The sequence below is a fragment of the Sinocyclocheilus anshuiensis genome, unplaced genomic scaffold (assembly GCF_001515605.1).
Source record: "Sinocyclocheilus anshuiensis isolate Anshui unplaced genomic scaffold, SAMN03320099.WGS_v1.1 scaffold1144, whole genome shotgun sequence".
In the NCBI taxonomy this organism is placed as follows: domain Eukaryota; kingdom Metazoa; phylum Chordata; class Actinopteri; order Cypriniformes; family Cyprinidae; genus Sinocyclocheilus; species Sinocyclocheilus anshuiensis.
Window position 1 is genome coordinate 556897 of NW_015551101.1, and position 14351 is coordinate 571247.

A 14351-nucleotide genomic window follows, 5' to 3' on the forward strand; every position below is an offset into this window, starting at 1 on the left:
AATATATATATATTTTAAATGTAATTTATGTCAAAGCTGAATTTTCAGTAGCCATTATCATATCTTCAGTGTCATGTGATCTTTCAGAAATAACTTTTAATATGCAATAAACATTCCTTAATATTTTCAATGTTATAATGATATATAGGGAACTGTGATATATTTTTTCAGGATTCTTTGATAAATGGAAAGTTGAAAAGAACAGCATTTATTTGCAATAAATCTTTTGTAACTATATTAATGTTTTTACTGTCACTTTTGATCAATATAAACATCTAGCTGAACAAAAGTTTTAATTTCTTTTAAATCAAAATCTTACTGACCCCAAACTTTTGAATTTAGTAGAGAGTATTTAATCAGTTTACATACACTGCAACAACGTTGCTTTACTTTATTTGAGACTTTATTTTAAGGAAGAACATAAACCACACAGCATTCACTTTGTGAACAGCAAATACTTTATTGTCAGTGTTCGACACACCAGAATGTGATGCATATGCAGCATTTTTAACATATGTTTAACATGGGAACAAAAACATGCTGCTCAAAACAGCTACAAAGCAAACAGGTAACAAATACTCATGAGTTATACATCAACTCACAACTGGTCAAAAATAAATCTTTGAGAAACATGCGAAAGAGAAAGCATACTTATGAAGGTGCTTCAAAACAACACAGTAAGGTGCTCCAAACAGTGAGAAACGTCCTCAGAATGATTTAATCAACTTCTTCAATGGTTGGTCCAGAGGATCCACCTCCACCAGGGGCACCTCCAGCTCCTGGGAAGCCTCCAGGCATTCCTTCTGGCATCCCACCAGTGCTCTGGTACAGCTTGGTGATTATAGGGTTGCACACCTTCTCTAGTTCCTTCTGCTGATGCTCAAACTCGTCCTTCTCAGCTGTCTGTACAGAAATGACAAGAGGCAGTGAGTACTATGGATGCACAAAGATGACTGGACATCTCAGACACAAAAGTTGAGAACCATACCTGGTTTTTGTCCAGCCAGCTTATGACTTCATTGCACTTGTCAAGGATCTTCTGCTTGTCCTCATCACTAATCTTGCCCTTGAGTTTCTCATCTTCAACTGTGGACTTCATGTTGAAGGCGTAGGACTCAAGGCCATTCTTGGCAGCAACCTTTTCTCTTTGGACATCATCCTCAGTCTTGTACTTCTCAGCTTCCTGGACCATGCGCTCAATGTCCTCCTTGCTTAGACGTCCTGGAAAAGTTGGGACAATTGATTAGGACTTTGGTTTCCAATAACAAAAGACACTCAGGAGATCAAGAGTTATGTTACCTTTGTCATTGGTGATGGTGATCTTGTTCTCCTTGCCGGTGCTCTTGTCTACAGCAGAGACATTCATGATGCCATTGGCATCAATGTCAAAGGTTACTTCAATCTGGGGGACGCCACGCGGAGCAGGAGGGATGCCCGTCAGCTCGAACTTTCCAAGCAAGTTATTGTCCTTAGTCATTGCTCTTTCACCCTCATACACCTACAGTAGAGGAATGCATTAAATGTGAAACGTTGCCAGAAACCGTGGACAAACAAAAAAACTAAAATAAACATCTGCTCGCCTGAATGAGGACACCAGGCTGGTTGTCGGAGTAAGTGGTAAAGGTCTGTGTTTGTTTGGTTGGGATGGTAGTGTTACGTTTGATCAGGATGGTCATAACGCCGCCAGCAGTCTCAATTCCCAAGGACAGAGGAGTAACGTCCAGGAGCAACAGGTCTTGAACATTCTCAGACTTGTCTCCAGACAAAATGGCTGCCTGGACAGCTATAAAAAAGGAGATATATATAATAGGACATTTATGGAAGATTAGGCCATTCAAAATGATGTCCATTTTCATTACCTGCTCCATATGCGACAGCCTCATCTGGATTGATGCTCTTGTTCAGTTCCTTCCCATTGAAGAAGTCCTGGAGCAGCTTTTGGATCTTTGGGATACGGGTGGATCCTCCAACAAGGACAATGTCGTGAACCTGAGACTTGTCCAGTTTAGCATCACGGAGGGATTTCTCGACTGGATCCAACGTGCCACGGAAGAGATCGGCATTGAGCTCTTCAAAACGAGCCCTGGTGATTGAAGTGTAGAAATCAATTCCCTCATAAAGAGAGTCGATTTCGATGCTGGCCTGAGTGCTGGAGGACAAAGTGCGCTTTGCCCGCTCGCATGCTGTGCGCAGCCGACGGACGGCCCTCTTGTTGTCGCTGATGTCCTTTTTGTACTTGCGCTTGAACTCCGAGATGAAATGGTTGACCATGCGACTGTCAAAGTCTTCTCCGCCAAGGTGAGTGTCTCCGGCTGTGGACTTGACCTCAAAGATGCCATCCTCAATTGTAAGAATGGACACATCAAAAGTGCCACCACCAAGATCGAAGATCAGGACATTTCTCTCAGAACCGACCTGGTACCAGACAAATAAATCAGTTGTATTCAACAATTACTGCTTTAATATTGTTGTAAGTTAAAGTAGCTCACTTACCTTCTTGTCCAGACCATAGGCAATGGCAGCAGCAGTCGGCTCATTGATGATTCGTAGAACATTGAGGCCAGAGATAGTCCCAGCATCCTTAGTGGCCTGGCGCTGAGAGTCATTGAAGTAAGCAGGTACCGTAACAACAGCATTCGTGATGGTCTGTGAACACAGATTAATGAAGTGTAACAGCTGATTCTTTTTACTGAAGTCATCCTCTGAATCAGAAAGTACTTGTTCCCTATAATGTTTAAGATGTGTTATTCAAACAGGCCTCTTTCATGCTCTAATAAACTGCTGTTTGTCAGTGTAGACAGGTTAGACATGTCAACATCTTTAGACCTACAGCAACCAGGGAGATGGTTTCTCAGAACCATTATAGCAACTGTTTGACAGAAACCTACTTTTCCCAGGTAAGCCTCAGCAATTTCCTTCATCTTTGTAAGCACCATGGAAGAAATCTCCTCTGGGTAAAAGGTCTTGGTCTCCCCTTTGTATTCAACTTGAACTTTGGGGCGTGAGCTGTCATTTATAACAGTGAACGGCCAATGCTTCATGTCTGACTGCACAACTGAGTCGTCAAACCGCCGTCCAATGAGCCTTTTTGCATCTAGAGAAACAAATATGGACAAATACATAAATAAGCGTATAAATATGTTTGTAAATAGCTATTTTGCTTAAATGAAGACTAAAAACAACTGTTTAGCTACATTTAGATATTAGACCGTTAATGTACAATATGCAAATTTAATTTTCATTTTGAGATTTGCCAAAGATTACACTTAACAGTGTTATTAAATTATGTATGTGTTTTAATCTTAACTGATTGAGTGAGTGTAATCTAAATATAAAACTACAGGAAATTAGTATGCACAATTAAATGTCCAATATTGGTTGATACAGATACATTTTTTAAAATTTCAAAATTATATCATGCATAAAGCTGCTTACCAAACACTGTATTGGTGGGGTTCATTGCTACTTGATTTTTGGCAGCATCTCCAATCAGCCTCTCTGTGTCTGTGAATGCTACATAACTTGGTGTGGTCCTGTTACCCTGGTCATTGGCAATGATTTCAACTTTGCCATGCTGAAAGACACCCACGCAGGAGTAGGTGGTGCCCAGATCAATGCCAACTGCTGGTCCCTTTGACATGGTTTCTGCTGGCAGCAAACACACATGGCAGTGGTTAATATTCATGATGGAATATATTTTAAGCATTCAACCCAAGCCTTCCAAATAAGGGATGTATGTTTGTTTGATATCCTATTCATAGCTCAATTCTTTGTTTACACTATAGGGCTGTTTACTCAGAAGCTTTATTGGCACAGTAGACATCAGATGATCCTGTAGCCTACATGGACCACAGAGCGGATCAGCTGTCACTGTGTTAAAAAATGCTCTTTCAAACAGAGCTGAGGAAAGCACTTCACAACAGCTTTATCATTCCTTAGGTTTAATTAGTGATTATATGTTTATAAATAAAAACCATGACAAAACAAGTCATCATTTACTAATGTCGTTCCAAACCTATATGACTTTCTTCTGTGGAGAATAAAAGTCAGAAAGAATGCCAGCTGAGTAAAACGACAAAATATTCATTTTGAGTGAATTATTCCTTTAAGATAACTGACGGCCTCTGAGGTTTCCGAAAGTTAAGGTTCAGTTTCCTGTCGTTTGCTCCAAACTATTATGCAACATTTGTGATTTCCGTAAGCATTCCTGAATTGGAAAAACTGGGAGTGTCTTATTCTGGAATCATCTGCTGCTAGAACATTCCATAACCCCTAATCAAGCCCGCGCACAACACTCAAATGGCATTAACGTTAATTAATTATTAACGTTCTAGAACATCCCATATTATCGCTGGTTCAGAATGCAGATCGAATGCAGTTAAAAATATTAAAATAGCATTTAGCTAGCGCTACTAAAATTTGACAGTTTTGTAATTTCCTCACTCGTGTTGGAAATGTTAGCGGAATGACAGCGTTTGTCATTCCCTAACATTCCGCCTAACATCACTTTATGATTTACGACAAAAACGAAAGTCATAGCTTAGGGGCAACATGAGGATGAATAAATGATGACAGTATTTTGACTGTTGAGTAAACTGTAACGTCAAGTTGCTAAAAAATCAAACCTGAACAGCATCAAACTCAACGCATATTGGTACGTCTTAGTATTCTAATATTAGCAACTGTGCAATAGTTTGTTTACAATTAAAAAAAAAAAAAAACTCTTTAACTTTAAATGCATAATAACACTATTCATCATAATGCTCACCAGAAACGCTGAGTCTGTCAATCACCTGTGGTGTCGCAGCTCGAGACGCGCGCGATGTCTGCAGCAAAGGCAGGCAGAAGTGTGCTGTAATGCGCTTTAAGACTCTTCCTGAGAACAGTCCAGAACCTCCAGAACATGACACGAGCGCAGCAGCCAATCACGTCGCGCGGCCGCTGACGCGTTCAGACTCTCAGAGATGGAGAACGCCAGCAGAGTTCCGCCTATTACACAGCAGAATGTTCCTAAACGGATGAAAATATCGATCCATAGAGTGCTAGAACATTCCCAGGTAATTTAGTGAACTTTTTGCACTAATCAGAAATCCAGTCAAATGGATGGTTATGGCTGTGTCAGCGAATATCGATTGCTATAAGCATAAAAGAAACAGGACTGAAGTAGTTTCATAAATGTGAACGATGAAAAATATATAATTTAATAAAATAAGAAATGAAACTACAGAAACTATTTCTAACGCAAGTGATTGGACGATAAACCCGAGAAAAACCCACATAGAACCTCTAGCGACCATGTTTTGGCGTCTTCATTTCGTATTTCTAAATACCAGACGACGGTCGCGACACAATCCCTGGAGTTAGAAACCTCTTTATTATAATAATGTCCTTATAAGTAGAACGAAACGCTTTTCTTAAATGAAAGTATTAGTTACATTTGAAGCTCAGGTCAGCTCGATTTCTGTTCGCGAGTGGTGCAGTTTTCTAACTTTTGTGTTCACTGAAACATTATAAAATGTATATACTGTGTAAAAATAATAGCCTACATAAACTTGAGAACCCAGCCTTTTGGTTTCCTGGGGTTTTCTAACATTACACGCCACGTCCATTTAAATGATGTAAGAAGGAAGCCCTCTGGTATATCTAGGGCTATCTATCTATCTATCTATCTATCTATCTATCATAAATCAATGCTGTCATCTCAAAGTTTCGGATGAATTTAATGCGTTTTTTAAATTAAAAATTGTATATATATATATATATGTGTGTGTGTGTGTGTGTGTGTGTGTGTGTGTGTGTGTATGTGTGTGTGTATGTGTAATGATAAATGGGTCATTCCTGGGATTCGGTAACATTTCAACTTGGAATATGTTTTTTAACTACATGTGATTCAACTTCTAAATACCCCACATCATTAGGCACATATCAAACTTCCAAAAATAATATTTTCCCACCTCAGGCATTAAAGACCTTTTATTATTTTCAGTTTTCTTCAGCTTTAGACACCTTTTTTTCTCAACCCCGTAATAACGGACAAAATAGGATTGTTTTAAAAAGGATTTTACTCAGAAATTGTTATAAAACAAAGAGGTACCTACTGCTCATGTGCCCCTGATAACAATTTAATGATAACAAATGTAACATTTAACATTTTTATAGGACTGAAGCTAAAATACACAAATTGTGTGTCTACGGGTATTTTTGTAAAAAGAAAAATGTTTCATTTAAAATTTTAACTAAAACCACAATTTTATTGTTTTAGCCCTTAACATGCCAGATGGTAATCAGCAAGAAATACTTTTGTTCTTAACTGTCTTCCCTATATTTTTCTAAAAATATCAATGTGACAAGGTGTGACGGTTGAAGACTGTAACACATTTGAAGGGATACATTGCCTTAAACTTAAATGTTTGGTTTTGTTTCTCTCTCATATTGTCCCCTTGTTTCTGGGTCAACATATCTGCATGGCCAACATTGTCTTTCTGCTGCAAATGAGGGTGCAATTTCTGATGTATGATGCTTGTCAACGTTTAAGTGGACATATTACATCAAAAATTCTATTTAAAACAAAAATATGAGTTGTCATGATTTTGGAGTATATACAGTATTATTTACTGAAACCATGACTATTTTTTTTTATTAAAATTATTAATAAATGACGCAAATAACTCAACCCTGTCACAAGTTAACAACCCCGTAACAATGAGAAATACATATATTTGTTACGGGGTTGTGGTTTTTCACACAAAATGCCCACTGCTCATCATGTAGTGAGAGTAGACCATATATGGCAGCAATAAAATAAGTACATTGTATATCCTTATGGATTAAAATAAAATGTTGAAAAAGTTATAATTTTCCATCTTAATTTTATGTGACAGGGTTGAGTTGTTAAGCTTGACAGTACCCTCTCTGACTATAACATGCCTCAAAAATATGAATAAAAAGTATGATATTACTAACCATTTTCTGCACCACTATTAAAGAGACCTGAATGATGTCACATATGAGTGGAGTCTAAATTATTATGTGCATAGAATGGTTAGTGTGACGGGGTTGAGTTCAGACTGAGGGACATAACTTTAAAGTCTGTTTTTTATCAAATATTTTGAATTTTTTTAGAAAAATATTTTTTACAAGAAAGGAACACAATAAATGCTTACATTGTTCCAAAAGTCACAGACACTATGCACATTTTGTTAATAATTTTCTAAGTACAAACTCAGTGAAGTGCCTTGGGGACATGACAAAGATATAAGACATTATTTTATGCTAAAAAATATAAAAATGCAATAATTAATATTATTCATTATAATGGGCATCCCAAAGTTTTGTGAAAAACTTCTAACAATTCACTTTTGTGAACCATCACTTCACTCTGGGAACTCTGGGGGACTGAAATATTACCGAATCCCAGGAATGAAATGGGTCCCACTTTGTTGTCACACATGACCTGTATTCACCCTTATAGGATGCTTGTATTTATTTATTCTGTACTGCTAAATGAGAATATTTGGCTTTGGTTATTAATATTTTCTTTTTATAATGTTTTTTTTTATGTTTCTTATTGTCTGGCTACAGCTCCACAATGACACTGCAGTATAGCTGCACTGTAAATCTGCCACATCAACAAGTGTCCACAAGGTGGCATAGTCATGAAAACCCCTGTCAGTCAGAGAGCTGTCACAGTTGTCAAGAGTGTAGATGATGTTAGTAAGACAATCAGTCCACATACACTGAAAACAATCCGTGACTGTAGAAACTAAATGTCCGATAAAGAGGATGCAGGTATTGTATAGAGGGTGTGATGTGCTAAACAGAAAGCACAGCAGAAGCTGGACACACCTTTGAGCTCCAGACAAAGCAAAGCGGTTGATCATTTCAAATCCTCTGGGATGTGATATTTTCAACAAAAGGGAGTTCAATCAGAAACAGAGGAATATCATTGTACAGTTTTATTCACAATAGCTTTTTGTACCTGACCTGTATAAAGCTAAAGGGCAGACAAGCATGCAGTCATGACCCTGTCATAAAAAAATTAAGTTTGAAATCACCATAAACATTACATTCACTGAATTCTCACAGGTTAACCAAACCTACGGAAAAAAAAAAACAATTCTGGAAATTAATTATTAGTTCATTTTCCAACATGACTGAAATACTCATTATATTTATTAAGAAACATTAATAAAAAAATTATTAAGAAATCATAATGTTATACTAATTGTTGAATACCAAAAGCGGCATACTGACCATTTTGAAGAAACTCTTTGAGAATCATAGTTATGGCTCTGTCTTACAAGAGGAATTCCCTTTTTTGTATGTATTGAAAAGGTGCTTGGTTTCATCAAGGGAATGTCCTGTATGTGGTTGCTGTCCTAAGAAAAGAACAGTGGGTACCTTTTTGTTGAAATAAGTGTTTAACTATGATGTAAGTACTAGCGTTAGTGCCAATATTCATAAAAAGAAATTCTATCTCTCCTTGTTAAGTGACCAACACCTTTCTTTAACACCCTACCAGGCGACAAAGTGACTACACCCGCCAAACATTATATACCTCTGTTAAAGCATATTGGGAAACACATTTAAAAAAAAATTATAAATAGTGAGGACAGTTGAATATACATATATACTATTCATACAATACATTTGAAAATACTGTCTGTTATATCAAATCTCTTATGTTTCTTTGTATTAAAATCTCTTTTTTATATCAAATTCATCTAATACCCTTATTTAATTTGTTAAAGGGATAATTTTATTTTATTTTTTGTCATTATTTACTCTTTCCTGTCGTTCCAAACCTGTATTTTTTCTGTGGGAACACAAAAGACGATATTTTAAAACATGTTGCTAATAAATCAGTTCCATTGTATAGACAAAAAAAAAAACATGTCTCACATTTCTCAAAATAATTTATTTTAAGTTCCACAGAAAAAAGAAAGTCATACAGCTTTGAATGAGGTAATACAGGTTTGGGGGGAAAAATAATGACCGAAATTTCATTTTTGGGTGAACTATGCAGCAAATAATTATATATAACTGAATTGTGATTAATTATTTTATAATGAATAAGAATTCTACTTCATCAAACATTAAAACTGAAATAAATGATTAAAAATTATACATTCCATTATTGTCCAAATACATAAGCCTACAATGGTATTGTAAATTTCTTTTATTGAACTGTTGAATGATTTGCTTGGCTCGATTGAATAGGATGAATTGAAATCTTAAGACCTTAATGAGGAAAGAGGCCTGACATACTTTTATTTCCATGCACCAGTTTCAGGTGTGGTTCTAGCAACTATCTGTTCAATCAACGATTGATGAATTGAATATTGATGACAAAATTGTTTTGTAAACTTAGTTACCAGATCTGAATAGATATCAGTGTGGAGATCGCTGGAGAGTCTCGTGTTGCTCTGTCTTTTGTCATGTTTTCTCTCACACCCTTCTCATCTCTATAAATACCCAGTCTGGAAGAATCTGCAAGAAAGGAAGAAGTTACTCATCAGGAGTTTATAGATCCAAAAGGTAACGTTTCTTTTACTCTCTAAAATAATCTGATATAACATTTTTATTATTTAAAAAAACAGACTAGTTTTTGTCTTAAAATATATTCATATTAGATGAAAAAAGTCTGAAAGAAGTGTTTGCTTCATTGGTTTGTATTTTCTAATGGTTTGTCTTTTTTAGTTTGCCTCAGGATGATCAGAATAGTCCAGCTGTTGTGTCTTTCTGGCTTTCTTCTACTGTGTGAAGGTCAGGGTCTCCAGACATGCCTCACTCACCCCACGTACAGACCGGCAGGTTAGTGCTTACACTATTTTCTTAATCAGATTTGTCTCATTTTCCAGGAAAAAAGGATCTAAACATTGTGAAAAAATTATACATTTACTTGAGAAGCAAAACTGTAAAAGATATAAAGATGTATTACACTCTTAGGTGCTTAAAAGGTTCTTCACAGCGATGCCATAGATTAGAAGAACCATTTTTGGTTCCACAAAGAACCATTCAGTCAAAGGCCATCTCTTTCTTACCTTTTAATAATCTGAAGAACCTTCTTTCGCGAAACAGAACCTTCCTTTGTGAAACAGAAAGGTTCTTCAGATGTTAGGTTCTTTATGGAACCATTTAGACAAAAAGGTACTTCTATGGCATCGTGAAGCACCTTTATTTTTAAGAGTGTGAACAACACATTGTTATTTGTAACTTTTGGATTTATATTACGTTCTTACAACACTGGCAAAAAGATTAAATAAATTCTTAAAAGGTCAGCCAGTGAATTAAGAAAAATAAAGGGATAAATTCTCATTTTAGAAAAATGAATGATCTTTTCTTAAACTTTTTAAACAAAATTAAAATGATCTTAGTCTGGGTTCTCAAATACATGTATCTTGTTTAAAGGATATTTTGACATTTCTACTAGAAAACAAAAGAAAAAAAACTGATTAGAATTATGCATTCATATGATTCAAATGAATGCAGGAGCACCTTGAGTAGCAGAATATTCATGTGTCTTTCAGAAAACGCCGACATAACAGTGGTGTGTGGAACCAGTCATATGTTTTTAAAAGTTTTCATTTGTCCAATGTATTTCGGGGGATACAACGAATCACTAATGGCGCTCAATGCTAAGTTTAACGTCCCAGCCTGCCGTGGAGTAGCGGACTGGACTGTCAATCCTCCCGTCTTGCTGTTCAACTTCTCAATCTCTCAGGAGGTGCTCACCCTCTGTGGCAACAATATGAACGTAAGAGCTTTTCACTTTAAAGCAATCAACTTTTCATCCTACAGATTTCCATAATGTGTGTGACATGTTTGTTGGTTAGATTACAAGTCAAGTGGGATCAGGGGTATTCTCCGACTTCTCGCAAATCCAGTCCGTTAATGTCTCTGGATTAATCAATTCCTGGGATCCCAGCACCAGCACTATCACTTACAGGCAACAACTGATGTACCAGTTTTCGTGTCTGTATCCACTGCAGTATTTAGTCAACAACACTGAGCTCAGCGTGTGAGTATAAATGCCAAGAATCTGTTTCTCGGTTGAGGTTTCTGTATTCAAACTTGCGTGACGAAGTGTCTTTTTGTGCCAACAGGTCAGGAGTGAGTCTAGCAGTAAAGGACAACAATGGCACCTTCGTCAGTACTCTAAGCATGGGTCTTTACAGTGTAAGGATCTTTTCATTAAATAACACTTAATTAATCAGTGAATACAAGTTTCTTGACATCCTCTCTTTTTTTGAATGATTTTTAGACTGCCGACTATACAACCAAACTCCAGATACCAGGATCTGGGCTGCAGTTGAAAACTCGCATATATGTGCAGGTCAAGGCAACAAATCTCACAAACAAGTAAGAATTCAACTCTCCAGTGTTATGATATATATACTTTACTATATATTTACTCTTAATATTTTTAATTAGCTTTTATTTTCAGTTTTCAATTGAATTTTAGTTTAAGTATGTGCTTGTGTCAGTTTTTCTTTTTATAATATTTCTATTTAGCTCAATTTATTTTTATTTCAGTTTTAGTCTTTTTATTACTTCAATTTAAATGTATTTATTTCAGTTAGTTGCCAAGGTACGGAGCCCCGCACATGGCATGCAGGAAAAAAATAGTAGGTTAAATCGTGTGCACGATTTACTATTTCGTTCCCTCGATTTGCTAAGTTGTGCACACGATTTATAAATCGAGATAATTAATTAGTAAATTGTGTGCACGATTTAGCAAATCGAGGGAACGAAATAGTAATTGTGTGCATGTTTTAGTACATCGAGGGAACGAATTAGTAAATCGTGAGCACGATTTATTTATTTTGTCTTGCATATCATGTGCGTACCAAGGCAACATTTCTAATTTTTTCTTTTTTAAGTTTTTCATCTAATATTTATATTTGATTTTATTTCAGCTTTATTTCAAGCAACCATTATTTCAATAGTCTTGGTTATAGTTAACAATAACAACACTGAAACTCTTGAATGTATCAAAATTGAAATGAACAATGCTGATTATACATTTCCAGATCAATCAAATCTAATTGTCTATATTATTGTGTATTGTAAGGTTCAATGTGTTGCTGGACCGTTGCTATGCCACAACAAGCCCATATCCAACCAGCAGCACCTCTTATGATCTTTTTATTGGGTGAGTCATTCATAAAAAGCAGACTGAAAGAGAGTAGTTGAGAAGACACTTTCATTCTCTTGTGAGAATCACATCTCTTGTTGTTTTTAGGTGTAATCGTGATGCCCAGACAAAGATTGATTGGAATGGGATATCCCAGGTAGCTCTCTTCTCCTTTGAGGCCTTCCGCTTTGTGGAACACAAAAACCTGTCCATCTCCACTTTCTACCTGCATTGTGCTACCCGACTCTGTGAGAACTCCACTTGCGCCTCCTTGCTTCCGGTAACTAATCGTGCTTATCTGATGACAGAATTTAATTTGTTTACTTTTAGTTTAGATTAGTTTTAGTCTGGCTCAACTCATGGTTATGTGTGGATTTCATCAGACCTTTTTTTTTTTTTTTTTGTATGTGTTTTTGTAGAGATGCGTTAGGAAAAGAGAAGTACAGTCTCCAGTGCAGAACTCTTCTGATGTTGCCACTGTCTCCTCAGGACCAATCAGCACTAGAGTTGACAACGGTACAAAGAATCATATAATAGTTATATAAAAAATAACTAAAGTTACTGATTTGTACTGATTTCAAATTCTCTTCCACTTCTTCCTCAGCTGGCGTTGTGCCCGCTAGATGTAAGAATTCACTCATTTTATTGAACTCATTAAGAACCTTATCTAAATAGTTCTATTATTGTTTTGTAATTTTGATGTGATTTAATACTGATTTATCTTCCTATGTGTATCTAGTATCCTCATCAGCATCCATCCCTCAGCTGACGTATGTTGGTGTAGCCACTGGCTTGCTGAGCTTCTTTCTATTTGACTGGTTGTCTACATCAGGACTTGGACAGTGATCGACATCGGGATTCGGGAATTCCTCATCACTTGACTGAAAACAATGTTTCTTAGAAGATATCTCACCTGTTACGTACATGTGAGAAAATATATTATGTGTCAGTTATTAGCACCTTAATTTTTCTATTTTTTTTCTAAAAAGAAACATATTCAATATGTAGTTTACTTATTTTGTTCATTTGAAAAGTCTATAATGCATGTAACACTGCTTTGGGGGAAATGTATGCACTATGAATATAACAATTTAAGGTTTAAACTTGAATAAAAATATTAGAACCTGTCTTTGTCCCCCGGGATTTTCACTCATCCGGGTTATCAGTTATCAGTTAGGATTTCATTCATTAGCAGCTTAATGTTCAGTTACATATTTGTTCACGTAACATCAAACACAGGTGCACAAAAGTCTTCAAAAAAGTGAGTATATTACCTTTTAAGACTATCAGCATAAACATGCATATAACTGACTGTGTGTGTACTACATCAATTTCACTTCCACTCTCGTTCTGTATTTCACTTCTCTTCGGAAACCACTTTTAATAGTTAAAAGTTGATGGTTTGTAATGGTATTTGTGGAAACCATTAGAATTTCTGTGATGGTTTCTGATTTTCTTCCAGCATTTTTTGACTTAAATTGTAGAATTCCGAAATTTGAAGCAAAAAGAGAATTTGACTTTAGCTTTGTGAAGCTATACTACATAAAACATATAACTACACTACATAAAGCAAAACAAAAAACAGCAGCCGGCCGAATGAGAAGCAAATTCACTCTCTGACAACCATGCCTTTTTCATGGCTACTGCTGTAAAAGCAGCGCCGCGCTTTTATGATACTACTTTAATGTGCAAGATGAAAAGGAAATACCATCTAAAATCATAAAAAATGTGCAAAAGCAATTATTTTCAAAATGAGTGTTTTAGTATAACCAGCAGGAGAGCAGTGATGTGTGAACTGGATTTGATGAAAGTGCAGAGTGTTACAGTAATGTTATTAACTATTATGTCCGATAACAGTGAAGTTATTGAATATTTTTCATAATAAAAAATCATAAAAAAGTTGTAAAAGCGATTATTTTCTAAATAAGTGTTGTAGTAAAACCAGCAGGAGAGCAGTGATGTGTGAACTGAATTTGGTGAAAGTACAGTGTCTTACAGTAAAGGTATTAAGTTTTATGTCCAATAACAGTGAAGTTATTAACTATTTTTCATAATAAAAAATCATAACAATTTGTAAAAGCGATTATTTTCAAAATAAGTGTTGTAGTAAAACCAGCAGGAGAGCAGTGATGTGTGAACTGAATTTGGTGAAAGTACAGCGTGTTACTGTGAAGTTATTGAGTATTTTATTAGTAGGCCTAACATTTTTCGCGTT

General features: G+C 36.0%; 2 protein-coding genes across 3 annotated transcripts; one reads left to right on the forward strand and one right to left on the reverse strand.

Annotated features, from left to right (window-relative positions):
• Nucleotides 1-435: 435 nt before the first annotated feature.
• Nucleotides 436-4910, reverse strand: LOC107662768 (heat shock cognate 71 kDa protein-like). Its single transcript, XM_016452848.1, has 9 exons — nt 4794-4910; nt 3436-3648; nt 2889-3094; nt 2494-2646; nt 1860-2415; nt 1581-1783; nt 1300-1498; nt 989-1221; nt 436-903 (listed from the first exon to the last, which is right to left on the reverse strand). The coding sequence occupies exons 1-9, from the start codon at nt 4903-4905 to the stop codon at nt 718-720; spliced, it is 2061 nt and encodes a 686-aa protein (XP_016308334.1). The 5' UTR covers nt 4906-4910; the 3' UTR covers nt 436-717.
• Nucleotides 4911-4991: 81 nt separating this feature from the next.
• LOC107662772 (zona pellucida-like domain-containing protein 1) lies at nt 4992-13263 on the forward strand. 2 transcript variants are annotated; one of them, XM_016452866.1, is made up of 12 exons: nt 4992-5057; nt 9479-9537; nt 9700-9813; nt 10530-10756; nt 10836-11020; nt 11106-11178; nt 11264-11361; nt 12074-12154; nt 12245-12416; nt 12556-12652; nt 12741-12761; nt 12876-13263. In XM_016452866.1, exons 3-12 carry the CDS (start codon nt 9711-9713, stop codon nt 12980-12982), a joined length of 1164 nt encoding a protein of 387 aa, XP_016308352.1. In that variant the 5' UTR covers nt 4992-5057; nt 9479-9537; nt 9700-9710; the 3' UTR covers nt 12983-13263. The 2 variants fall into 2 exon arrangements, with proteins under 2 accessions (XP_016308352.1, XP_016308351.1); XM_016452865.1 differs by lacking the exon at nt 4992-5057 and having other exon boundaries at nt 9263-9537.
• Nucleotides 13264-14351: the final 1088 nt, after the last annotated feature.